Raw genomic sequence first — 27,819 nt, forward strand, 5'->3', positions numbered from 1 at the left:
CGGCTAGTTACTCGCACTAGTCAACTAGCTATGCCGATACATCACTCGACTAGTTCTACCTAATGTGTAAATCGGCTAATGTGCCGATGCATTAAATCGGCTAGTAGGCCAATTCACCGATCGACCAGTACACGTACACAAATCGGCTCAGCCGATGTTCACCAATCAGCTAGTTTTGTTAAAGCATAGGTCGGCTATGCCGATATGCACGCGATCGGCTAGGTACGCCGATACTCACACAGATTAGTTAAGACATAGCTGCTTTAGGAAACACCCCTCTGCTAATGTAATCGATGCTTTCATCAATCAATTAGGAAACCGATGCATCTATCAATCGGCTAAACCTGATGCACCCTCGTCGACTAAGGCAAGCCGATACACCAACCATCAGTCAGGTAAAAACATACTGATAACTAGATCTAATCAGCAAGATCCTTCCTCGTTCTATCCTTGAAACATTGTACCTTTAATATTCCTACCTCTATCAGCCGTTTTAACCTTAGGTGAAACCAAATCGGTTAATCTCTTCTGCTCATATACAGAAACTACTCATGCTGATTTCTCTTTTAAACGGAAATCAGCAGATTTCCTAAAACTGTGTAGATAGCTCCCTTCTTTACCAATTCTATCAACTGAACCGTTGTTGTTTCCAACCGACTCTGTTGTAATCCTCAACATATAACCGATTTTAATTAGTTGTCCACCTAAAGCTCTACCCAAGTTAGTTTCTGATCTTTTTGATTGTTATGTGAGTATATTAAATGAGTGTTGGATTGCAACTTTATCGTGAAGTAAAATAGGTTTATGTGCACACTTTGAATGTAATGTTGCATATACGACTACTTCCATAGACGGTACCTACAAAATCTCCCAGAAATCTGCAGAGGATATTTCTGAAGACCAAGTGAACCAAGGGATTATCTGAAGCCCCGAATCAAAGTTTGGAAGATAACAATACTGACATCCCTGACTTCAGCCCCACAAGTAAAGGCAAGCCCCGTTGCATAACCCAGTATTTCAATTTACTACAATTTTATACTTATATTTTATATCTTGCATTAAGTCTAGGAGTTGAATGGAACCCTAGATGCATTCATACTAGGAACCAATGTATTGAGCCTGAGTCCTTATCGAGTAGATGCTTTGCTAATAGGACCGGCAGAAGTCGGGTGATTTCCTGTCACGCGCGATATAGGAGTTGAATGCTTATTAACTTGCAATCACTATAAGGATCATGGACGGGGTCATGTGCAGTATCATGACCTGGAAATTTACCCCGTCTGTATTTATAAAAGTTGATAAGGTCGCAGTGTGTGGTAGTGGTGGCTAAGCGTTTGAAAGTACTAGCCACATGCCGCGAAATATGGTAAAGCGGTAAGCCTAGTACCTGAATGGCCCGGCAAATGGACATGTCTCCACCACTCGATTATTTTGGTTTCTGTTGTACACACGCACCGACGTGTGGGAGTGCGTTCTGCATAGCAGACAGGAGTACGATCATGTAGTCACGCTACAGACGTACGTCCTGCACAATTGGTGTGCGTACGGTCCTGCAGTCGCTTGTGGTGGCCCTGATCCATAACCCGGAATATGAGGGAAACGGTCGCTTGTGGATGTTCCAAGCGTGTGAGTTAGGTTTACCCTTGCAAGGTTTGAAATTTGATTCAGGAATCGTCCGTTTCTCGCGGAGATTGAGACTGCTTATTCCTTCTGCCACATAGAGTAAGAACAACAACTAATGTTGGAATAATCTTGATGGATGATAATCTCTACCTTGCTTGTCTAGCATAGGTGCTTACCTAGAATGGTTAATGAAACTAGAATCTGAAGCTAAAATATGAAAGTTAGCTCATACTCTTTGTTACTTTTCAGCTGAAATTAAACCTAGAACCATTATAAGCTTTCATAAGTCTAGTTACATGGCTAAGTATACCATGAAACGGGTAAGCCTTGCTGAGTATTAGTATACTCAGCCTTGCTAGTATATATTTTTCAGGTAATGTCTTTGAAGACCCTACTCTTCCCCTGTCTTGGCCCTGTGCTCTTCCAGATGGTTGGTCCGTTGTAACACCCTAATGTAATTTTCCCAAATTTTAAGGAATTTAGTTGGGCTTAAATAAAATTTCCAGGGTTTTCCCTAATTTATCTTGCACTTAAAATAATTTTATAACACAAGGAAATAAAATTTATTATAGGACAACTTGCTTGTGCATTCATGCCGGAGCATTGTTTAATTTGTGTTGAGTGTACAGGGTTTGAATTCAAATTTATTTGAATTCAAATAGTTTTGTTTGAATGTTTGAGTATAGAAAAGAAAAGGAAAAGAAGAAGGAAATGAAACAACCCAAACCCCTTGGCCAGCCCAGCTCTCCCCTTCCCTTTCCTCTCTCCCGCATGGGCCACGCCGGCCCACTCACCTCTCCCTCTCTCCCTCCCTCGAGCTCCCTTTCCTCTCCCTTCCCCGCGTGGGCCACGCTCGGCCCATCTTTCCCTCTCTCTCTCGCGGGCTCCCTCTCCCCTCTCTTTTTCCTGGCCCGAGCCGAGCCCGAGGCCCAGCACTCCCCTCCCTCGCTCAGCCCGCGAGCGCTTTGCTCTTCCCTCACCGACGAACCGGACCCACCTGTCATCCCCCTCCTCCCGCACCCCGTTCCTGCAACGGCCGCGCCGAAGCACGGCCGTGAGCTCCGGATCTCCTCCGCCACAACCATACCCCGAGATCCCTGGCCCTGCCCTTCTTATCCCCCTACGCCACCCCTTGGACCCACCTCATCCCAACAGCACTGCCCCAAAACCCTAGGCGCGGCCGCTGCTTTGCCTCTGCTCGGAGCAGAGCCCCCGCCGCCGCGGGCCCGCCGCTCCTCTACACGCTAGCCCCGACCGGACCCCGCAGGAGCTTCGTCCGAGCACCAGGAACCTCTCCGAGGCCGCCTTCTTCGACTCCGGCCTACGCAGCGGTCGGATTTCTACGGAGCTCGCCGCCGACCCTGTTCTACCGCGCGTCCGGTTAATTCCAGCCTCGGTGAGCCACCTCCCCACCTTCCCTCTCCGTTGCGCTGGTTGTTTCGGCCCGTCGCGCGCCCTAGGACCTGGAGCGCAGCACGACCGGCACTCCACCGCCACGCACGCCGTGGACTTGCCGTGGTAGGGCCTCTGTAGCACGGCAACCCCCCCCCCCCCCGCGCGAGTTTAGCACTGGCTCGCCCTCACGCTGCACAGGCGCACATGACCCCCCTTTTGCCACCGCCTGCGCGCCCGCATAGTCCTGGCCGCCCGATCCGTGATGGATGCGTAAGATTAGACTCCGCGCACCCTTCGACCAGAGCCCTTCGATCGCGATCCAGTGGCCGAGCGTTGCCCATACCGGTTCGCGGATCAGATTAGATCCGAGTCGTCTGTTTCCAATCCAGCGAATGAGATTAGATCTAGATCCAGATTAGACCCGAGCCGCAAGATCCCGATCCAACAGCTCTAATTAGAGCATACCGCTTCGGCCTGGCCTTTTTGCTAAAGAGCCCTCGAGTTCTTCTGAAATCAACCCGCACTCCTGTATAGTTCAAAAGAAATTGCTGTGAGGTCCTGTTTTATTCGTTTAAGCCCCTAAGCTTTCAGGTTTTAGTGCCCGCGGTCCAGCCCTAAGGTTTTAGCGTGTTAGACCCTGAGTCTATGCTTTAATTACATTTAGGTCCCTATTTTTTGCACAGAACCCCCTGGAAGTTATGTTTTTCTCGCAGAAAAGCCCCTAGACCTTGATTTAGCCCTAGATTTCGCGTCTTAGCTCCGTTTTAGTTGATTCTTGCGCTCCCGCGATCGTTGTAACGTGTAGAATAGTTCTAATATAGTTTTGTGTGCTGTTTCTATGTAATGTTGCACTATTTCTTATATTTTGTCCTCGTTTGCATATGTGTATGTGCTGGACCATGTTTTGGCGTTGCGATCGTGAGTAGACGCGGAGCCTTTGGACCAGTACCAGGAGCCGCCATCTTCGGAGCAATTTGAGCAGCAGCAGGAGAATTTCGAGGAAGGCAAGTATAACATGAACATCCTATCACTTTTAAATACAATTTCATACTGCATTTTAATACTGTATGCCTATAAGGACTTTCCTAACCACTTTATATCCTATATATATCCTTGGGTTGCATTCTGGTTAGTTGTGCTAGGTTGCTGCGCTATAACACACTTGGTCCTTTTTAATTAAATTTGATTTATGGTATATGCAACTTAATTCTGAGAGTGGCCCTCTGTGCTGTGTGCTTGAGCAGCTCACGTCTCCTTAAAAGATGTTTTATTAGAAATATGGTTTAGGGGGCCAGCACGGTGCTTAGTGCTTGGTTGGCCACTCTACATAAGGACCGGTTCATAGAGCGACAATCTGGGACAACCGCGCAACCACAAGACTGGAATGGGACGGTCTTGACTTACTAATTAGGTCGTGTTGGTTCGGGAGTAACTTACCTGCGTGGGCAAGAGGGGTGGTAGGCTTCAATGGTCCCTGCTCCTCCGGCTTGGTCTGTGCTGTGTGCTTGTACCCCCGGAGTTGGGCCCCATCGTCGCTGATCTAGAATCCTTAGCGGTTACACCTTACCAACGTGATCCTTTGTAACGGTCTCGTAGTGTGCTTGCTAGCCATCTCACCTAAGGAAGTGTGATGAACCGCGCCGGCCGTCTGCCCGCGCAGGCTTTGAAGCTCAGGCCAAGCCCCGTCGCGCATGTCGGCTTGCCGCGTTTGGGATCCGCCCGTGCCCCGCCGCCCACGGCAGTTCTCCCCTGCGATGAGCTGGCACCGCGGCCGGCAGATCGGCCCCCGTGCCCGACGCGGGAGAGCCTGACGCGCGGGATGGCCGGCCTCGCCGCCACATCCACTGCTTCTCCCAAATCCGCTTCTTCCTGCTCGATTTCCTCCGCAATAACAGGCGTATCGGCTAGAGGGTCGACGGATCTCTCTATTTCTTGGGTTTCGAGGTCGCCGGAGAGCTCCAGATGGTCATCCATGGCCGGCGGCTAGGGTTTCACGCCCTGGATGGAGAAGAGAGGCAGGACGCACGGTGGGAGAAGAGAGGGCTCGTTCGCTCGTGAGGGTCACGGGAGAGAAGGATAGAACAAAACAAATCGAACCATTTTTTTAACCAGTGGTATTGGTGGGTAATTTCCACCCAACTCCATGAGAACTTTGGTCTGAGAAATCTGTGGAGTACCTGTTTTGTTGCTCCACCAAATTGGCGGAGTTTTGCCCCAACTCCATATTTTTTTAGAGTAGAGCTGCTGGAGTTGGGAGTGTTTGGTAAGTATGAAATGGAGCATAGTTGAAGGGGAGTGGAGCAGTCGGAAACACGTGCTCACTTTCTGAGCTATCCACTTCTGTAATGCTCCGCGCGGTCAATTGTAACTGCAGCCTGCAGCGAGTCGCTTCGTTTCCGAGGATGCCCGGGCGACGCTCACGCCTGACACACGCATATAGGGGTAAAAATGGAAACAAAAAAGAGTTGTTCCAGGGCCTCTTCTGCCTTGGCCTTGCTGCTAGCCTGCCTGCTACAGAAACGTCACGCCGTACAGCCCTGCCCTGTTCCTCCCAAATCCCTCCAAGAAAAGGCGGCTCCAACAACCAGAGAGCTCATCAGCAAAAATCTGCACAAGATCCGCCAACGATTTGGGGAGCACCAGGCGAACGTGCGGCCGGTGCGGCGAGTTGAAGCTAGATTCGCCATGGGCCGGAGCAGGAAGGATTCCGGCGATCTGGCGGAGGCTCTAGAGGAGGACGAAGAAGAGGCGGAGGAACAGACTGAGGGCGAGGAGGAAGAGGGGGAGGAACAGGAGCAGACGGAAGAAGGGGAAGGTGAGGAGGATGAGGCCGGGGCCGGGGCCGAGGCGGAGACGGCGGCGCAGGACGCCGTGGAGCCGCCGAAGCTGGCCGAGGGCTACTTCGAGATCGAGGCCATCCGCCGCCGCCGCCTCCGCAAGGGCCAGCTCCAGTACCTCGTCAAGTGGTTAGTCAAGCCGCTTCCTCTATCAATCTATTCTCTTTTTTTGAATTCCCGGTTACTCGTAGCGCTGCTTACTACTTGATTCTTGCTTGGATTGGGTCGCGTTTCGTAGATACTCAGTAGTGCGGATTCTCGCCCCATTTGTTTCTTCTGGGCCTGGTCTGGTGTTTACTGCGCTACATTTGCGTCTTGGATGGGGATCGAAGAAGCGGCTTGCGTTGAATTCCTCTGGAAAGTTTCGTTGCTTTATTTATTTTTTGTTTTATGGAATGCTTTTCCTCGTCTGGTCTATGATTTTAATCTGCTGGTGGTGTTCTGCATTCGATTATCAGCATGGCTTGGTTCCGTCGATCTACCCTCTTTCCATGCTCTCGGGACGTTTCTAGTGCCGAGTCGATGTTAAGTTGTGAACTCCACACTCAAGAATGGCGGTTTGGCAATGTGGCAATGTTCTACTGAAGTTCTTTTATTTGTGCTGTTAAATAGAGCGTATGTTGCTGCATCTTGCAATTTGGTGGCCAAATTTGGTAGGCATTGAGTCATGTCTTCCTCTAACTTCATTTCCGCTTCATTCAATAGATTCATTGTGTATGCCTGATTGCTCTTTCTTTCCTTGATTGTGGTCTACGGATTGAAAGCTGAATTCTATATCCCTAACAATCCGATGTCATTTATAAGGCGTGGATGGCCGGAGAGTGCTAACACATGGGAACCCCTTGAAAACCTGAAGGCCTGCTCGGACATTGTTGATGCTTTTGATAAGAGGTATAAATGTGAAGCACTTCCCTCTTCAGCATTATTTTCACATTTACAGAAGATGACATTGTCTAATGTACTGGTGGTTTGTTCAATGCAGGTCACGGTCGCCAAGGTCCTCTCGGAAGCGAAAACGTAAGACTGCAACTACTCCAACATCAGATCCTAACCCTTCTCGGGGAAAACGGGGTCGCCCACCTCGGTCGGAGGCCCGGTCCATGACAGGACCTCATGCCCCAGAGCCCAAGAAATTGCCCTGCAGGACAAGTAGTAGGAGAGCCAGTAATAATGGTAACAAGACCTTGTTTGGTGAACTCGAGGCATCAGTGAATGTGCTTGGGCAAAGAGTAGTACAGGAGGGTAGTTCCGGTGTGGTTTCAGTTGGGTTTCCATCACAAGGGGTTCCTCTATCTGTTAGCTTGACTGACCAACAAGACGAGCATCATCCTGCAAATGGTTCATCAAAGGTGGAAAATTCAGTACGAGCAGCCCCATCTCAGGGTGGCCAGATAACTGGTGCAAAGAAGCGTAAGTCTGGGTGTGTTAGGAGGTTCAAGCAGGATGAAGCAGCAATACAAGAGCAAGGAGGCACAAGTGACAAGCCAGGCAACGAGTATGTTGATTCCACAGAAGGAGAAACTGGTGATAAGAACAAGGGGGAGGACTCTGCTAGCCAAATTCATAATCCTAAGATCCTCAAGATCATCAAGCCAGTGCGCTATTTTGCCACTGTTTTGGATGGCGTGCAGCAAGTTGCAATAACGTTCAAGGCACTCAGGTGATTAATGCCATACCTTCTTCCTTAGTCCACTGGTCTTAGCTGCTGACTCTCTACCAAGTTTAATTTTCACTTACTGATTCTATGTTGTATTTTGCGGTTGCTCCCTGCCTAATTGGAGAAATATCATAAGTCCACAAGAAATCATACTTTATGCAACACTAAAAACACCAGTTCTCAGACTATAGTGCTCGGTTTACTGTCCTCAGTGGTCGTCCCCTAAAAAATATGGTGCATCCTTTGAACCATTTTTGGAATTGTATGGTAATAGGAACCAGAATTTTTCATCCAAATTCTTTTGTATCGCCTTCTTAATGTCTTGTTCTAAGGCCTTTAGCTGTAGCTGATAATGAAATATGCAAACTAATTTAAAACTCAAATAGTTTATCTCTGTACCAGAGTACCTATGCAGATCAATGTCCATGCATTTATCTTAACCATTAGGAAATTTGTAGTAGAGTTTTTGTACCAAATTTAATATTGAAGGTGAAGCTAGGTCAGATATGGAGAGGATGAAGGTGTAGGGCGTTCTTGATATTTTTGCTACGTATTACTTCTTGTACACTATTTTTTGAATCAATCCCTTAATCTGTTAATCTTGGGTATACCTTAATTTCCTTAAGAAAAACATTCAATTTTTTTATTTTGTTTATTGTAATATTTAATATCTTGAGTTTCCTGTGGAATAGATTTGATAATGTAGTTAGGCCAATGTTATTAAGATAATTGGAAGTGGTCAGTCCAAGAGGGGGGGGGGGTGGGGACCGTTTAAATTTGCATTTGTAGTGTACCTCATTTTTGGGGATTACATATTTTCTATGTGATTAATTTTTTCTAACAAATACATTGGTATCATCAAATAGTAAAGATGATAATTTGGTATGGAAGGACCACCTTTCTAACAAACGTGTATAGTAACAAATGTTGACATTGCTATAAACTATTTGTGGTTCTATGGATTGGAAGTGGCCTCCAACATATGAGAATTACCTAGCTTGATATGAATATTCGAAAGTTAGTTTTGGAAACTTGTGAGCTTAAAGTATGTATTTAAAGATTCCAGTTTACCCTTCTGGGATTATGTTCCCGATTTTTAGAATGAACTTGCTTTTTGGTATGAAACCCTACTCTGTATTCAAGCAGGGAGCCAAAATTTGAATAGAAGTGACAAATGGTGACATGTTCCAAATTATACAATATGGTTATGTTGTGGGTTACTATGAAGCATCGATTGTCATGTCCAGCCCATTAGGGCCCATGCAAAGTAGCAGCGCCAAAATAGGTTTCCTAGGACCGGCGTGGCACTGTTCACGTGAATAGTACAGCGCTGTACTGTTCATTCCGGTCCTAGGGTATGTCCGTCTGTTGGAGATTAGGTTCCTTGCTTAATCAAAACGGATACAAACCCCATCTGTATATAGATGAGATGACCTCTAAGGAACCTATCTCTAGAATCAAGGAAACAGATAACAACTCAGACTAATCTAACCTAATCTCTAACAGACGGACCCACCCTAGGACCTGCATGAACAGTAAAGCACGATACTATTCACTGTACCTCGCAGGCCCTAGGAAACCTAGTTTAGCACTGCTACTTTGCATTGGCCCTAATGGGCTGCACATAACATTGGCAAGGAGCTCGTCCATGTCCCTTGGAATAAATTGCGTGATCATTCAATTTATCCAGCTCTATATACATTGTCGCAGTCAGGTTTGGAAATGTCTTTCAAATAAATTTGTAATCCATGGTCTTTAGCGAAAATAGATGCAGTGTTATCCTAAACACTAAACTGTAAACAGTCGGTCACTCTTTGTTTAGCGTTTAGACGGTTTAAACAATGTTTAAACGGAGTTAAATGGGCTAAACGGTTTTGTATTATATCACCAAAATATACTTGTTTATGGCTTAAAAAATAATTATTCTAACAAATATATGTATTTATGCATTAAAACATCAACTATAATACTTATGCACGTAACAAATCATGTATGCATATTTATTTATGTAAAAAAAATAAGTATAAATATGTATGCATGTAAGAATGCAAGCATATTAGCTTTTGTTAGCCTAAACAGTGTGTTAAATGGCCGTTTAGCCCGCCTAATAGCGTTTAATTCCGTTCTGTTTAGGCCGTTTAGACCGTTTTCTTCCATTTTTTGACCGTCTAAACGGTCAGCCATTTAATAAACTGTTTACAGCCTAAACAACACAGTTTATGTCTGTTTACCGATTAGGTGCTGTTTACAGCCTAAACAACACAGCTTATGTCCGTTTACCGTTTAGGTGCCGTTTAAATGGCCGTCTAGACCGTTTTGAAGTAGCATATCAATCAGGTTTTCAAATGTACGCAATTGGGGGTCAGATTATCTGGCTGTTATCATGGACCAGCAATCATCCTATTTACTATCTCTGTCCTGAAATATAAGGGGTTCTAGCTATGCACCTGGACAAGTACTTGTACAGGTGCATTGCCAGAATCCGTATATTTAGGACGGAGGTAGTTGTTGTTATGCCATGTTGAATTTTTCATCCTGCAGTATTGTTGCAATTGTGCCATGTGATTTCCGGTTCTGTATATTTTTTGCTAGTACTGCAAAACTTCTGTTGCAATTGAGTGTGCCATGTGTTTCTCTTATACACTTCCACAAACATGATGAACAGGTCTGATGGAACAGAAGTATTAGTAGATGATAAGCAGTTGAAAGCTAAGGAGCCCTTAGTGGTATGTCTTCATTATCTTCTCATTTCACTTGATTAAGGAAAAATGAATTATCACCCCACAACAATTATCTTTCTCGTTTGCAGCTTATAGAATACTATGAGCAGCACCTTCGTTATAACCCCACCTCGACACATTGAAGCTACTGTGTTCAGTTGCCTGTGCTACCCCTATGCCTGGAACGGATGGAGATGTATTTAATGTAGCATTTTTTTTGTGCTAGATATATCTGTAGCTCGATTCAGTAGTGGATTGTTAGTCTGGCACTCTTGTGATGTAGTCCTTGTGCTGAGTGCGCGTAAACTTCGATGTTATGTCATGGTATGCTGTGCCAATTTAACCCGGACGTTTTTGTGCGTATTATATGCTAAGAAGTTAGTTAATTGGATCCTCTGCGCTTGCTATTGGACGACTGGACGTGAAGCATTTTCCAAGTCTGAATCAAATCTGCCATGTGCTTTGCCATTGGCCTGGTACTGTGTTCCAGGTCATGGTTGGGTGTCTAAGTTGATTTGCCCTGTACATGATCGGGTTCAAAATTCAAGGCTTGGATAACATGACGTATACGACCTGTGAAGTGTGCTGTTTTCTGTTATTAAACACGCTTCTAAATGTTACTGGATGGAGTATGGAATGTTTCTACATCGGAAGTGAATTTCTGTTATACCTTGTCATACTTTGCATGCGGCTCAGGTTTGCACATGGAGACTTGTAGTGCACGGCATCGTTACCTACCACCGTGTAGAGAATATTCAGTGCAAACTACTTGGTGGAATCGTGAAAAACAATATAGAAGGTTTTAAAAAATTATTGAAATGATACACATCCATACTGAGTCCATTTACATATTTTGTTGCAAAAGTAGATATGCAAACTCAGTCTACAAAAAATCATACAAAATTAACAATTTTCATGTGCACCAGAAAGGTGCGCGGCTTTGCCGCGCAGGGCCTGTATTTCGTGTTGTTGAATTGTAGTTGATACAAACTTTAATTCATGCACTGAGTAGTAATTATTGTATGCGTATGTGTCATGACCTATAGTTGTTGTGCTTGGTGTATATTTTGGATTTTTTATTGTCGTGACACTACTATTTAAATAGGATATTATTTTGGTATGGAAATGAAACTATTTTTTTGTTATATTTTGTGTTTTTGGTTATAGTATTTTTGGTTGTCATTTATTTTAAAAATTTATTGTGTAGCAAAGCTTTTGGTTTTGAAAATTTGAGTAATTTTTGTATTTAAAACTTTTTGACGTAAAGACGTTTCGGTGTCTGAATCGTAGGTAGAATGGATTTTACATAAATATTTATGCGGATAAATTATAAAAATGCTTTGAATTCAAAATTGTATATATAATAAAGCTTAGATTTTGAAATTCTGAGCAACTTTTGTATTAAACACTTTGAATTTGAAGACGTTTTGGTGTCCATTTGTAGGTACGATTGATCGCATGTAAGCATTTGTGCAAACGAATTGCGAAAGAGTTTTGAATTTTAAATGCTCTATAATGAAGTTATAGTTTTTGAATTTTGATCAAATTCTATATTGAACAACTTTTTATTTTAACGTATTTTGGTGTTCAAGTTGTACGTAAAATATTTGCTCGTGTAGAAGTAACTGATGGAATGAGTTGTGGTTTGATTTAATTAAAATCTGAGATTTTTTCTAAAAATATTCTTAAGAGAGGAGCAGAATGGCAGGTTGATTTTTTAAAAACTTAAGATTTTCTTTGCAAATTTCCCTCCACTAGGAAGGTTAAACTGCGGGTTGATTTTGAGAAACGTTGTAGGTTTTTTCATAAAATTATCTGAGAGAGGAGGCCGAACTGCAGATTGATTTATCTAAAGTCTAAGGGCTATTTTGCAAAATGATCGGGACTCGCAGGATCCGGGGCGGTGCAAAATGACCGGGACTCGCAGGATCCGGGCCGTCCGCCCGGTGGTTTCGATGGCCGGAAATGGCCGCCGATGTGGCCTGCTTCACTGGCCATCTTTTGGTCCGAATCCTAGTAAGAGATGTGCACTAGAAGATAAAATTCCATTTGAATATTTACAAAACAAGTTTGCATCACAACTTTTGCAATGGAAGTACAAATATGGATACACTACGGATGCGTGACCTTTCAATTTTTTTGAAAACTTCTTGGTACGCATTTTTAGAGTTTTCACATACCACCAAAGAAGTGGTTTGCGCTAAATATTTTCTGCACTAAGTAGGCTGCATGAAGTCAATTGAACCGTGGAAGATGATGCTTTTACCGTGGGCTCTAGCTAGCATAACAATGTTTTATCAGTTAATTTGAATGGATAGTTTTGCGAGTTTTGAATAAATAAAGTAGGCAATCGCTTGGATCATTTGTACGCAAACGGTCAAAAGTGCTGATGAGAACATCAAAGAGATACATATCTTGATCAGTGAATCCAACACAAATAACTCATTCGCAACATTTAACTCCTGGCGCGGCAAGGTAAAACTGCACTACAGAGTAAGACATAAAAAAATTCAGAAAGGAGACAAGAATCTACAGGCAGCAGTAGCTATCACACGAAGCAAGCTAAAAGGCCGAGAGATTCTTAAAGAATTCGACAGGGCAAAGCGATTCTCTTACTCTCTCTAACCTCTGTTGCTTCTCTCCAAGACAAGTCCTTTCGTGCCTTAGATCTCTTACTGTCTCTAACCATTCTCTCTCTATATATGTATACTTGCAGGCAATTTGGTGGTGAACTGCATAGCTTGTCACTTAAGTTTATGAGTTTGGAGGAGTGTATTACACATACGAAGAGCTCTTGGTGGTTAAGAAATCGATCTTGCGCCATGGATGGCGACATGAAACATCTGAGGTAGCTTTGCATGAAACCTTTTTATAGTTTCATCTATTCAATTGCTCTATTTTGCTGCTCGAATTGTAAACTTTATGGGTGTTTGATTCCTTCGCTTTCTATTCTCCTTGCATTAGTTCTTTATAAGAGATTTGTGATCCTCAAACTGGAGCTGCCATAGGATGTTTCAATATCATAGTAATAGCATCCGCAGAAACCATGCATCTTCTGTCGGAATCCACAACAATGTTTTGCAATACTGGTTTCCTCTCTCCAGGGTTAGGTTTTCTGGGGTGAGGCAGGAAGATAATGGTGGTGGCGACACTATACCAGTTCCATCTCATGAAAGCACAAGTTTTGGTAGAGGTACGGTATAAAATAACTGATACATCTTATTGATGCTGAAGCGGTTGAAATCGTCGAGGAAGGTGACTGATCCATGTTAGCGACGTTGTTGTCTAGGACTAATGAGTAATGCGGACGAATACGATGCAGCGTATGCAGCCACGGTGGCAGCAGTGGCGTATGCTATTGTTGCACGAAAGGAGGAGAGGCTAGCGTCTCAAGAGATGCCTATTGCAGAGAAGTTTGGAATCGAAGGGAAGCCCATGGCGGGGAAGGTAGGGTCTGGAAAGAAGCCTCCTTCACTTTGGGAGTCTCAGATCACCCCGCAGTCCAAGTCACCACCCAAGAGAGGTGAAAGCTTTAAAAGGCCTATTGAAGGCAGCAGATCTACAAAATGGTTCAGTGGGAAAGAGCCCATAGACGATGCCTACGATGACGAACCAAGAGGTATACATATAATTCCTTTTCTTTTGTGCTGACTTTATATAGCTGGAAAAAATCGGTCCACAAATAATGGCATCATTTGAGTGAATTTCAGTTAATGTGTCGGTGAGGAGGCCGTTAAGACCGGCACAGAAGAAGCCAGAAGCTGTAATTTCATCTGATGAAAAGTTGGCGGATAAGTTTTTGAATGATTCTGTCCCAAGCAAAAAGAAGGAAGCGAGTTTCGCCCGAAAAGGACCAGAAAAGAAAGGAAGCAGAAAATTTGAGCAAGATGAAGGGAATCAGATGCTGCCACCAACAGCAGCCACCACAGCCAAGCCAATGAGCTCATATTCCAGTAGAGAGAGTAGAGTTGCCACCCCTGGAATGGATTTTTCCAGTGAAGCCGAGGCAATGGCAGACGCTTGGGAGAAGGGGAAGTTGGCGAAAATCAAGAAGCAGTAAGTGGTGACCAATTTTTGGTGCTTACATCATTTGTTATAGTTTATTTAAAAAAATCATTTGTTATAGTACTGATTTCAAGAAAACATTCAACTTGTCCGCCACTAATTCGTGCTAGGTACAATGAGACCATGGACACCATTACCGAATGGGAGGCCGAGAAGAAGGCCAAGGCCAGGCGGCAAAAGGAACTGAAAGATGAGGTTAATTCACCACATGACTGCACAACCTTCCATTCCATTCCATTAAATGTGGTTTGTGAAACATAACTTTGTACATCAATAAATTGACCTAAGATATCTTATGTTGCAGAGCGACTCGGAAAGGAAGCGCGCTAAGGCCCTGGAGGAGTACAATGAGGAGATGTCGAGGATCAACAAGGTGGCTATAGCATCGAAGTTGACAGCGGAGGAGAAGAGGAGGAACGTGGAGAGAAAGGTCAGGGACAAGGCACAGACAATACGGTCCACAGGGAAGCTTCCCCGGACATGTGGATGTTTCTGAAACCATATGCGTGAAAAAGCGTTAGCATGGAGATCTACATTCCTAAGCAAATGAAACGGCTCAATGAATATTCAAACAAGAAATCTAGATTTGCTGACAATGTACTTCCTCCGTTCTTCAGCTCATAACATGCCTGTAATCTGTGTATATTAGCACGTGTTTAGTTATGTACATGTGGGCATCCAAAATTATTCATGACTGAAAGCAATCGGTGCTTGTATGCTAAGAGGGAAACGGGGTGAATTAGGCCTCCTTCGGTTGCAGCCGGATGGGGCCGTTCTGTGTCCGTTCCGCGGGTGGATGACGCTGGCCCGGATAGAAACCGGATGTGAGTCAGATGGCCCGTTCGTTTCGGCCTGGTTTGGAATGGAAACCGGCCCAGATTGGCGTTTCCGCTCCCCACCACGGCCTGGAACGGAACCAGACCTCTCACCCTTCGGAACGGATTCTGCCTAGCAACGGGAGCGAGGGCGAGAGGAGACGGTGCTGCGGCCGCGTGAGGAGACGGCTCGGTCGCGAGGTGGCGACGACGGCCTCCTTCTCGCCGGTGATCCCCTCGCTCTCCCCTTCGTCCTCCTCTTCTATCCCTCCTCTAGGGTTCTTGGTTCTTGGATCTCTCGGTACGAGCGAGCGAGAGATGGGTAGGGCCGTGGAGTAGTGGGGAGCTATAGCCGCCGCGGAGAAGAGGGGTGGGATCGATCCAGTGGGGGTGAGGTGAGAATCAGATGAGGGGCGATGGTGATGATGATGATATCTTAGCTAGAGTTTGGTTTGTCCTCATGTGGGCATGTCATCACGGATCACACCTGGCGCCTCCCCTACTCTCTCTGCTTGAAATCTAGACTAGAATAGAACCGGCCGGGGAGGAACCTAGTTTGTTTGGGCTAGTTGGGATCGTGGGTATGGCGAGTGTGCGCATTAATGCGCATACGGACGTGGGAATTTGGTTAAGCTGAATCTGATGGAGCGCTGCTGCTGCTGCTAAAATCCAAAGAACAAAGAGGAGAGAGAGAGGGGGAGATATTTGATCTGTCTAACCACCCTATTACTAGCTTGTTTGATTGAGTAGTACTGTGCTTGTTTGGAATTGAGAAATTTCGTAGAAATTTTGGGAATACAAAAATTTCAAAGAGGGAGCACTAGTGGTTTAAACAGTGAGTCAAGTCGGGCATCTAGCACGCAACTTGCAAGCATTGTTTCAGAAAGATGGCATGCATCTTATCGACGTCGGCATGAGCACGACAAGGGAGAATGTTTATGATTGGCTTAGGTGATGCATGAGCCAAGCTACTAGCAAGCAGATGGAAAAAATTATGTGCCTTATCGGAATTTCATATACCATTTTAAAAAAAGCAACTTTGGATGCTAACATTTGGTACAACAGTTGAAACCTCATCATGCATGATTTGAAGTAACTCGTTTAGCCTCTATCAATTGTAGAGTTTGGATTCATTTTGTTTTCAGATGATGAACAATATATTCTTTCCTTCCAGATATTTATGTTCATTGGAGCATGATTCTATATTGACCTAATGGAGTAGCAAACAATAAAGCTATTCGGTGTTTGTTTCTTATATTGCTGAAATATTTATGTTCATTTTGCTGCAAAGAAAATAGAGTACTAATAGGAAAGTTGAAGTGGAACCTAAAAAAATCTTAGGAGTTTTATAATCAGAGTTGTAACTTGTGGTTTTTTCCTTAACAAATTCTAGCCTTTATATTTTTTGTACCTTGCGTTTTTTTATGACTTGTGGTTTTTTCTTGTTACTTGTAGATCACTGCAGCACTTTTTAGAGTTGGGGAAGGTGAACCTCCCCCCTCTTGGGATCCGGTAGCAACTCCAAAAGGTATCGTACTAGTTAATTCAGATTATCTCATTTATGAAATTGCACTATTGTACTATAATGCTTTGCTGATCAGTCAGTTTGGATGCTTTTTTTTCATATATCTATCTAATTTAAATTTATATGCTTTAATTCTACAATGAGTATGTCATTGCGAGATCGTATTAGAAAGAGGAGGGAGGAAGAAGATGATGACATGATGTTGTTTATTCTCCCTGCCTTATATTAGATGGTCTAGCAGGTAAAACCTCAGGCTTGATCCCAGTTCTAGACACTCTTGTCTGCCATTCTATTTGCACAATGTTCAAGTGTGCCATTCTTTTTTGCAAAACTTCACTTGCAGATAGCACATATTAAGTTAATCAATCAAAAAACATATTAAGTTAATCATTTTGGATAATTTGGGGTTCTGTATGAATGGAAATACAACTATTAATCCTTGAACACTATACTTGAAAATTTATGCATGTACACTATACTTATTTGAGTTGAGTCTCAGCTTCCAGAGGTAAAAGCTGTTTTTTAGCTCTGCTGAATTTGTTGTGACTTGGATGGTCATGCTTACAGCACCATGATGGCCTTCAATTGGTTTTTAGCTCTGCGATTTTGTTTCAGGTCGGATGGAATGCAAAAGGAGTGCAAGAGGACATTGTATCTGTTCTGCATTACAGTTGGAACGTGGCTTTCAGGTGTTCTGCAACTCGGAATGTGTCTTTCAGGTGTTCTGCAATCCGGAAGTGCAAAATATTCACCTCTGCTTTTTGTTAGTGGAACCAAATAGACAGTAACTTATCATCATTTGCTGTTGTACTTAAGAATAGGTCATTACATTGATGTACTCTTATTTATGTCGAACAGGAAATGTTAGGCTGTCCTGTCCTGTGGTGTGGAGAATAGTAACCTTCTACTAGCCTGTCCTGTGCAATACTCTGATTTATGCTTGTGATGTGCAATACTCTGATTTATGCCAAGCAAGAATAGTTTTCTACTAGCCTGTGCTGTGCTGTGCAACTCTGATTTTCTACTACTGCATTTGTGCCTTGATTTAGTTTCTGTGCATCCGAACAGGCTATTTAAACTCTGGATTTTTATCCTGGCCTGGAACGGCTGATGACCATGAATGAGTGATAGGCTAAGATCTACTGGTTCCTGGTTTGGAATCAAGACAGGTCTGGAATCAAGACAGGCCTGCCGAACGAGGCCTTATACAAACTTGAAACCTTAACCTAGGGCTTCCACTACTTTGCACAAAATATAAGCTAAACCATGATATCTAAATGTGCAACTAGGATTCAGCAAGTGATTACACCGACCCAACAAGTGGTTTGCAACCTAGAGCCAATCCTATCAAGAAACTACTCTAAGAGAGTAAAGGCTCAAGAAACTACTCTAAGAGAGTAAAGGCACGTAAGTTGCAAGTATGAAATGCGGAAACATAAAGAAGTGGGCTAGAGCGATGCAGACTCAATATGGTGATTTTATCACGTGGTATCGATAGGCAAATCTTAACCCTAATCCACGTCGGAGCTCCGCCAAGGATATGCTCCACCAAGGAAAGGGTCTCCTCATCCCCGTACACGGTTGTTGTTGCCGCTCCACACCAAGCTGGAGGGTTGATGAATTACTGGCGAGCCACTAAGACTCCAATGGGCCAGCGCACCAAACTTATAAGGTTGGTTCACTCCCAGAACCAAACACAAGGCAACGATACCTTGCTCATTTTTGGTATTTTTAACGATCATAAATAAATCTGCAATCGTACATATACCGTTGTAGTTTTCATCCAGGAGTATTCTAAGGTATCGTACTTGTAACACCCTAGGTGTTTAAAATCCTAAGCAAGAAAATCTAAACATAGCATCATCTATAATAACCCAGAATCATTGAAACAATGCATCTAATGTGTGTGCATATGCATGTGTATGTGCATGTGTATTTATGTGAGATTTGTTCCATTTGTGTTTATAATCTTTCATGCTCCATTTTTCATGACAAATGTAGTATAAAAGCACACTCATATTGTAGTACCTTACAATATGTACTTCAAAACACCATTTGCAAATTCAAAATTTAACGCAAGAAATGACTAGTAATTCAAATCCTAATAGTTTTAAATTTAAAATAACTTTTAAACCATGGCTCAAATGAACTTTGGGCTAAAACAAAAGTTGTAGATTTTAAAATTTCCTACAACTTTTGTGTTTAGAGTTTTCCAAGTTTCTATTCAAAATTTTGAGAAAATTTAATTTGAATTCCAACCTTTCTCTCTCTCTTCTTTTCTCCCCTCCCCTGCTCTGCTCCAGCCAGCAGAGAAGCACCGCCACACGGCAGGGCATCCCTGCACCGGCGAGCCACGCCAAAGGACAGCGCCCTGACAGGCCCCGACCGGCCAGCGACCAAATCGCTCTTTCCTGCTCCGAATCCACCTATGCCCGACGCGCGCACCACGCGGCCGTCAATTCCCGACGGCCGAGCCACGACGCGCTGGCAATGCCACACCCTTGCCGCGGCCTTGTCCCGGCCGTGCCTCCCCCGATCTGCTCACGCCCAGTCCCTCCTCCCCTATGCACCTATAAAAGAACAGAACCGAGCCCCTGCTCACACGTGCCCGAATACCACCACCACCGCGCCATTAGTGCCGCCACTCGACCTCGCCATCGAGCCCCACTGTCCATTCCTCCTCCATCCAAACCGAGGCTCTAAACGGATCGCCATCGACCTGATGGTACTCCCCAACTTCCCCACGCCGCCCTCCCTCGCCGGACCACTGCCGCCCAACGCTCGCATCACACTGGAGCTCCTGCTTACCGCCAACAGCCCAAATCCGGCCACTCCAGCCCCAACCGAGCACACCAACAGGTTTCCCTCGACCTCCTCATGCTCCCCCACCCCTTTCCTCTAGCCGCCGACTAGTTTCCTCGCTGGATTTTGGCCAGGAACAGCCCAGACCCGCCCGGGGACTACATTACAATTGCCAAGTTCTTATTAGGGTCCTTTCTACTAGATCTAGGGACCTATCCGCGAGAACTCGAGTACTTTTTGTTTTCAAGAGGCTGTTACTTGTAAAATTAATTTAAAATTATATAAAAATCATAAAAATGCAAACTAAAATTTGTTGTGATCCTCTTGATGAACCCGACTACTTTTGCACAGATGGATGACTAGTTACAAACTAAAAATTGATCTAAAATAAATCTTGTTTTAAATAGCGCATAAATGTATCTCTTGATCTAGGATAGTATTATGAATGATTTTTGGACTATAAGCTAGTCTCTGCTTATTAAGACTTGTGTAAAAATTCAAGGCCAAAACATGTCTCTATGAGTAGTTTTTATGGGATCTTGTTTGATGTGCTATTTTGCTAGAGTTCATTGTTCATGCTGTTCTACTAATATTTTAGGGTTGAAACTTTTACAATAGAGTAACCTTGATGCATAAAGGATATGGACAAAGTTTGGAACCTTTTACTTCTGTCTAACTTGCTCATATATTTAGTTAAGAAAAACTACATCAAATCAAACTAGCTAGTTTTGGTGCTTAGAAAAATATGAAATTTTAACCAGAGACTACCTTTGAGTGGTTTATCATGTTGGAAAAATTTGAGACACAAAAACTTTGTGGAACTACGTGTAGAAATAAATCTTGATTAATGTAGATGTATCTTGACTTATTTTCTATACTCTGAATCTTGCACACTAAAACCTAAAAAGTTTACATTAGACTCACCATAAGTTTAGGAGTACTTAGTAAAATATTGAGCACTAGTTCTTGCATGGTTTGGTCTGTATATATAGATCTTGATCCTAACAGTAGCTGTTTAATGTATTTTTCATGATTAATCTGCTAAATGAAAATGGTTGGAAATTTTACAGTGAGTTTGTACTTAAGTAATGTGCTCTTCACAAAAATCTCAAACCCAGAAACTGTCTCGACGAGTAGTTTTGTTTAATCCATGCATACTTTTGAAAAATGGCCGTTTATGGAAGGACAAAACCACTCACTTACTTAATAAAGTTAGTTAATCCAGATAAGTACTCGATAAATGACTGCCCAAGTAAAAGAAAATTTAAGTGATTTACAATTTAACTTGAGTTTTGTTCAATTATAACTTTACAGGGAAATAGTTAGTTATCTTGTACCATTAAAACCACTCATACATATGCATTCATATAGAATCGACGATTCTCGCCGATGGAACCTACGTTCTGGTACCCAAGTCCGAGAGTGAGCAGTGCAAAGCTCAAGTTAATCTAACTGAAGTTGCTGAAGACCCAAACCAAAGTTCGGAAGCGCCCACGGCTAGTTTTGCTCAGGAAGGCAAGCCCCGGAGCATAGCCCCTATTTTTTTAAACTTATGCAACTTTTATTTATATATATATGGTATTGTGCATTAAGTTTGTAGGAGTTGATTGAAACCCTAGTTGCATGATCCTATGTAACACCCTAATGCAAAATTCCAGGATTTATAATGGAATTAATTTGGCTCCATTAATTTTCTAAGGATTTAATGTGCTTATTTTGCATTTAACCTAATTAAATTATGCAAAGAATTAAAATTTATTTTAGGTTCAACATGTTTGTGCATTCATGCTGGTGCATCTCTTTTGTTTGTTTGAATGGTTAAGTTTGAATTCAAATCTCATTTGAATTCAAATAGAATTGGGTTAGCTTGAAAAAGAAAAGACAAGGAGATTAGGGAAAAGAAGCCCAAGCCCATTCCCCCTCTCTTTTCCCTCCGCACGGCCCTCCTCTCCCTCCTTCCCCCGCGGCCCAACAGCCCATCGGCCATCCACATCGGCCGCCCCCCTGCTTCCATCGGCCGCCTCCGCTCTACATCGGCCCAGCCCGCCCCATCGGCCACTCCCCGCCTTCCATCGGCCAGCCCGAGCCGTGCCCTCTCTCCCTCTCTGGTCGCCTGGTCCCGCGCGTCAGTGTCTCCCCTTACCTCTCCTCTCCTTTCTCCTCCCCCCGCACCGGCCGCCGAAACCTCCGGCGAACCCTAGCGCCGGGCCTGCACGACGGGATCCCCGGTCGGGCTTTATCTGACGACCCCGAACCCCCCTGCGTCCCTATCCCCATCCTTGGCGGCGCTCTCAAACCCTAGCACCACCCCAACTTTGCTCTGCCGCGTCACCCCTCTGCACCGCCGTGGTCCGGTCGCTCCGCCGCACCCCAACTCCGGCCAAGACCCGCAGCAGCTCCACCTCGCCGTCGGGAAGCTTCCCGAGCCTTCCACCCTCGACCCCGAGTCCGGCCGTGGCCGGAATTTGATCGAGAGTCGCCACCGGTGAGATGTTCCGCTCGTGCGATTCCTTGCCGCCGGTGATTCCCGAACCCCCCTGACCCCCGTGGCACCTCCGTAGGTACACCCCGAGCCGATCCGTGGAGATCAGAAGCCCGGAAGACCCCTGCAGCAGCTCTCCCCGCGAGCGCCGCCCGTTTCCGGCGCTCGGCCCTCGTCGCCGACCAGCTTGCACCGCTCCTTCGATCCGTTCAGGCCCTCGGTGAGCCTGAGCATGTCACCTTGGTCCTTTTGCGCTAGATGTCGTAGACCTTTAGCCCCCTCTTAGACCGGAACGCGCGCGCCGGCGATGCGCCGTCGTGCAGATCCGCCCCCGCCGTCGATTCCTTCTCCCCGAGCCTTCCCGAGCCACGCCTTAACCCTAGGTGGTTTAGCCATGTCGCGCTGAACCTCCTAGACCCAGGCTCGAGTTGTTTTGATCCCCGGAGCACCGAGATCGGCCAACGCCGGCGAGGCGCCGTCGCGGAGACCGGACTCCGCTGACCACGCCGCCGCTCCGAGCGCCTGCTTGCCCGAGCCGTAGATTAGAGCCGCCAGATCGCGATCCAACGATCCACAATAGAAGATATCAGTTCGTCCTGGCTATTTTGTTAAAGAGCCCCCGGGTTTTCCTAGAATCAACCCGCAGTCCGGCGCCGTTCAAAAATATTTGCGGATCAGCCCAGTTTTTAGTGTTTAGACCCCTAGTTTCTTTAGAATTTGAACCCGCCATCCACCCCCGGTGTTTTTGCGGGTTAGGCCCCAGATCTAGCCTTTAATTATGTTTAGGTCCCTGGATTTAGCCCAGAACCGCTTAGAACTTCCTGTTTTCTTACAGAAAGATCCCTCGACCCTGTTTTAGCTCTAGATTTCGCGTCTTAGCTCCGTTTTAGTTGGTTTTTGCGCTCACGCGATCGTTGTAATGTGTAGAACAATTCTATTATAGTTTTGTGTGCTATTTTTATGTAATGTTGTACTGTTTCTTATCTTTTGTCTTTGTTTGCATGTATGTGTATGTGCTGGACCATATTTTGGCGTTGCGATCGTGAGTAGACGCTGAGCCTTTGGATGAGTACCAGGAGCCCCTTTCTGCAGAGCAGCTTGAGTAGCAGCAGGAGAACTTTGAGGAAGACAAGTATAACATGAATATAATATCACTTTTAAATACAATTTCATACTGCATTTAATACTGTATGCCTATAAGGATTTTCTAACCACTGTTATCCTTTATATACTACCTTGGGTTGCATTTTGGTTAGTTGTGCTAGGTGCTGCGCTCTCACACATAATGGTCCTTTTTAATTAAATTTGATTAATGGTTATATGCAACTTGATCCTGAGAGTGGCCCTCTGTGCTGCGTGCTTGAGCGGCTCACGTCTCGTTAAAATATGTATTTGTTAGAAACATGGTTTAGGGGGCCAGCACGGTGCTTAGTGCTTGGTTGGCCACTCTCCATAAGGACCGGTTCATAGAGCGACAACCTGGGACAACCGCGCAACCACAAGACTAGAATGGGACGGTCTTGACTTACTAATTAGGTCATTTTGGTTCGGGAGTAACTTACCTGCGGGGCAAGAGGGGTGGTAAGCTTCAATGGTTCCTGCTCCTCCGGCTTGGTCTGTGCTATGTGTCTTGTACCCCCGTGAGGTGGGCCCCATCGTTGCTGATCCAGAAACCTTAGTGGTTACACCTTACTAACGTGATCCTTTGTAACGGTCTCGTAGTGCGCTCGCTAGTCATCTCACCTAAGGAAGTGTGATGAACAACTAGCGTAGCTCACGACTTGTGGGTAAAGTTGTGCAACCTCTCGAGAGTGTAAAACTGGTATACTAGCCGTGCTCACGGTCATGAGCGGCCCAGACCCTCCGTCTAATTAGTGGGGTTTATCTTTGGCGGTTTGGTTTGGTTTTCGGTAGACTCATGGTTAATCTTGATTAATTATTATGTAACTTGGGTTATGGTAATTCATCCACTTGTAGTAAATAGCTTTAATAAAATTTGCCAAGAATAAAAGCTAATGCAGTTGAGTCAGCTAACCTTAGAGCCTCATAATTCGTGTTATACTTGTTGAGTACCAGTTGTGTACTCACACTTGCCCTCTCTATTCTTCTGTTCTCTCTGGGATATCTTCGACTGCTGCTCAGTACCAGGCGACGTGGATGACTACATCAGCGGACTAGACGATTTCTAGGCGTTGTCTCCCAGCCGACGTCCCTGTGGCGCCCTATTCTTCATGTATTTATTTTACGCTTCCGCATTCCTTGAACTAATTCTTGATTCAGTTGTAATAAAGATAATCATTTATAATTTATACGCTTTTATTTTAGATACGTGTTGTGATATCTTGATGATTCTGTTGTATGTATGCGTGACTTGATCCTGGCGCATATATGATTGCTCGATTTATGTTCTTATAAATCGGGCGTGACATCCTAGTACCTATGCTATGAATACTAGTCTGTGTTGGTCGCTAGATTGCCATGCTAATAGGATTTCGGTAAAAGTCGAGTGATTTCCTGTCACTCGTGAGATATAGAAGTTGCTTGTTTAACCTATGTTGGAATCATAAGATCGACGGACGGGGCTATGTTACGATATTCCTGTTGATGATTGAGGCCCCGTCCGTTTAGCGAAAATGCAAAGGTCGCGGTGTGTGGTAGTGGTGGTTATGTTTTTGAACTTACTAACCACATGCCGAGAATATGGTAATTGGTAAGCTAAAGTACCTGATTGAACTGGTGCGTGGACATACCTCCCACTATCTTGACATTGTTCCCATAGGCACATGGTGAGTGCAAGAGCAGCCACAGCCCGGCTTCATTCTGGTGTTCGTGGACCTCTGTACTTGAGGATGGTGGCCCTGATCCATGAAACGGGAAAAAAGAGGAAAAGTTGCACATGTGACTCTGTGAGTAACCACGTGACATGTGTTTAGGTTCCCCTTGCAAGGTTAAGAAATTCGATTCGAATCGTCCGTTTCTTGCGGCCATTGAGATTGCTTAACCCTTTTACCACATAGAGTAAGAAGAGGAATAACGATGATGATTAATCTGGTTGGATGCTCAGTTAATTATTTTCCACCATGTGTGATTTGGATAGTTGCTTACCTAGAATGGTTAATCAACTAGAACTTGATGGTAAAACTTGAAAGCAAGGACTCATTCTTAGATGCTTTTTGGCAAAAACAACCCTCAGCCAAAAGCCTTGCATGTATAGGAATCGGCTAAGTATATACCACTAGTCGGATAAGCCTTTCTGAGTATTAGTATACTCAGCGTTGCTTGTGACTTTGTTTTCAGGTGAGACCTTTGAGGATATGGTTGCTAGTTTGACTTGGCTGTTTTACTTTTCCTTATGGTTGGTCGGTGGAATGGGATACGTCCCCGTCCAACAATGATAATGCTGAATGATGTCATGTACGAGCTTCATCATGATATCTTGTATCGTCATTAGAACTATCGTTTATTTTCCTCTGCACTATCTGAATGTACTTGTTTAGGAATATTTTCAAACTTGTTTTGTAATAATAATTAATGTTGAACTCTGTGATGTAAAATTTGTGGATTGTTGTAATATCTGGGCTCACCTTCGCGTGGGTTGTATGTATGCATTGTTTCAATCGAAATTCCAGTGGTTACAGCGGGATGTTACCCGACAGACTGTTGTTTTACTCCATTTTAAGTGTGTGTTTGCCCGGATTGCCTCTATGGTGATTGTTAGCGCATTTAAGCCATATTAATTCAGGCAGTTCTGCCACAGCTGGCATCAGAGCCGAAATGCATACACCAAAGAGTACAACGAGCCTTAAAAACTTGTTTTCTTAAAACTTGACAGCAAAAATTGCGTTTGCAAAAATGCGTTGGTTCGTTAAGGATAACGCCTAGTTCGTAGAGCCCTAGTGGATTATGGGAAGTAACTAGGTGGCTATCTTTACTATACTATATAACTGACTTCCAGCATATTATTTTCTATCTAAACTTAGTTTTGTGCACAACCGATCTTTAATTTCTGTAACGATGCACTCATCGCTAAGGTAAAAAGTTAAGGTTCCTCAGTCAACCGAGAGAGCTTGACCCTCACGTCGGAGACGCGAACCGAACACTGCCCTCAAGCACTGGCTTACTTGAGGTGCTGCCAATATACCAACCACTCGTTGATTATATTGGAAGTAAAATATGCTGCACGTATGGTGGCTTCGACGTACAAACGTCCCGTAAAGCAATTTATATGGGAAGTGAATACGTTATCACGGTAACATATGAAGCATTGTCCATGTAGTGTCGAACGCATGGATGCCGCTACTATAGTGAGCGGTAATGAATGGGGATGCTTTCGTGAGTGCTGGCACGAAAGGTTCAATATATATTCTGTCCATCTTCTGCAGGTACAGTAACCGCGATTACGTAAGCTAAGAACGGTTAGAAAAATTCGGCTAGTTAATATAAGGAGAGTCGTATTATGTATGCCACCGAAATTAACCACGTAAGACCAAAGCTATTTGGTAATTATTTTGCTTTGTGAGGATGAATAGGACGTGCATGCATCATGATCATACATGAAAATTGAATGAAATATTGTCCTGGGTTTATAAGGGAGTAAGTTGCACTGGAGCACGTTTGAGCACTCACTTAAGGGCTATCTAGAAATCCATCTTTTTCTGCCATATTTAGATAGAGGAATTAATTAGGCTTAGGGAATGACCTTATCTGAAGAGAAGCTCAACAGGGAATTTACTTCAAATTTTGCCCCCTTTCTGCTGCTAAATGTTAGCCTTTACTTTTATTCCATTTTTATGCAGGATTTCACGATCAAAACTGGTCCGTAACGAGCGTCAACACTCATTCTGTCTCTCTAGGCCTAACCCAGCACTATCACACCCTAAGCATGTGCTAATGCCTTGGATATGATCACTTAGCACTATGGTGGCTTGGATGTCTTCTTCAATATGTGTGAGCTTCCTTAGAGTCTAACAACCTAAAATAGGCAAGTAGAGGGGGTATAAATAGCCCAACAGCTCTAAAGAGTGTTGCTCCAATGGCTAGATAAAGTGTCATCGTACCATATGATCCGGTGCACTGGTAGGGTAGGTATCGGTTCATCCGGTACCCCCTTTATAACCACTAGGCATTGGCCCCTCTGCCCATAATGCTCCAAGCCAACCAGGCCCATACCTAGGATTTCGAGGCCCTGGTGCGAAATACCTAATGAGGTCCCTATACTAAGGAAATATAGATAACCAAAACTTAGAGTATGTACTGCTATATTCAATAACAGGTTTTTTACAATACTAAGAAGTACAATAAGCGTGTTTTTTTTACAATACTAAGAATTACAATAGGCATAGATGCTAGTACTCCATTATTCAATAACATATTTCTTTTACAATACTAAGAGCCGCAATAAGCATATTTTTTTACAATATTAAGAAGTACAATAAGCATAGATGCTAAAGGAGTAAAGGGTTAACATTCTTATTGATATGGTTCTAACCTCTAGTATCACACGAGGCTGTGAAGCGCTGCGAGGCGTCCGTCCCTGATTCCAGCAGCTGTGCATGGGTTGTGGCTTTGCGTGTGGCCTATCCACCTGTGGGTTAATTTGGTCTTTGAAACTTTGAAGTATGTGATGGGCTTAGTTACTTAGAAGCTAATTAACTATTATGTAACTAATAATTAATAGCTACTGATCGGGCCCCTCAAAATTGGAGGCCCGGTGCAGTAGCTCCACTTGCACCATGCCATCAATAGGCCTAAAGCCAACTTCTTCTTTAATGATCCAGTGGTGATGCATCTTCTTCCATAACCTTCTATGCTTGACATCTTCTATGGATAACAGTCTGGTCCTTAGTCTGCTACTCCTAGCTATAGTACCGGATTATCCAGTGCTTAGTTCAGCACTGC

At 44.2% G+C, this 27,819-nt stretch overlaps 2 protein-coding genes across 3 annotated transcripts; both read left to right on the forward strand.

Moving 5' to 3' along the window:
- Positions 1–5,521: 5,521 nt before the first annotated feature.
- Positions 5,522–10,852, forward strand: LOC112876180 (probable chromo domain-containing protein LHP1). Of its 2 annotated transcripts, XM_025940233.1 has the most exons (6): positions 5,843–5,984; positions 6,094–6,508; positions 6,620–6,746; positions 6,838–7,515; positions 10,178–10,238; positions 10,322–10,852. In XM_025940233.1, exons 2-6 carry the CDS (start codon positions 6,421–6,423, stop codon positions 10,373–10,375), a joined length of 1,008 nt encoding a protein of 335 aa, XP_025796018.1. In that variant the 5' UTR covers positions 5,843–5,984; positions 6,094–6,420; the 3' UTR covers positions 10,376–10,852. The 2 variants fall into 2 exon arrangements, with proteins under 2 accessions (XP_025796017.1, XP_025796018.1); XM_025940232.1 differs by lacking the exon at positions 6,094–6,508 and having other exon boundaries at positions 5,522–5,984; positions 6,660–6,746; positions 10,322–10,642.
- A 2,118-nt stretch (positions 10,853–12,970) lies between these two features.
- On the forward strand, positions 12,971–14,966 carry LOC112876946. Its single transcript, XM_025941130.1, has 6 exons — positions 12,971–13,080; positions 13,337–13,425; positions 13,522–13,851; positions 13,943–14,288; positions 14,408–14,492; positions 14,602–14,966. The coding sequence occupies exons 1-6, from the start codon at positions 12,989–12,991 to the stop codon at positions 14,791–14,793; spliced, it is 1,134 nt and encodes a 377-aa protein (XP_025796915.1). The 5' UTR covers positions 12,971–12,988; the 3' UTR covers positions 14,794–14,966.
- Positions 14,967–27,819: the final 12,853 nt, after the last annotated feature.

This window comes from Panicum hallii, chromosome 9 (assembly GCF_002211085.1).
Source record: "Panicum hallii strain FIL2 chromosome 9, PHallii_v3.1, whole genome shotgun sequence".
NCBI lineage: Eukaryota > Viridiplantae > Streptophyta > Magnoliopsida > Poales > Poaceae > Panicum > Panicum hallii.

Coding starts and splice junctions, on each gene's coding strand:
- LOC112876180 (XM_025940232.1), top strand. CDS start 5,704: ATGGGCCGGAGCAGGAAGGATTCCGGCGATCTGGCGGAGGCTCTAGAG. Junction 6,747..6,837: donor GTTGATGCTTTTGATAAGAG/GTATAAATGTGA, acceptor TGTTCAATGCAG/GTCACGGTCGCCAAGGTCCT. Junction 10,239..10,321: donor AAGCTAAGGAGCCCTTAGTG/GTATGTCTTCAT, acceptor TCTCGTTTGCAG/CTTATAGAATACTATGAGCA.
- LOC112876946 (XM_025941130.1), top strand. CDS start 12,989: ATGAGTTTGGAGGAGTGTATTACACATACGAAGAGCTCTTGGTGGTTA. Junction 14,289..14,407: donor TTGGCGAAAATCAAGAAGCA/GTAAGTGGTGAC, acceptor AATTCGTGCTAG/GTACAATGAGACCATGGACA. Junction 14,493..14,601: donor AAAAGGAACTGAAAGATGAG/GTTAATTCACCA, acceptor CTTATGTTGCAG/AGCGACTCGGAAAGGAAGCG.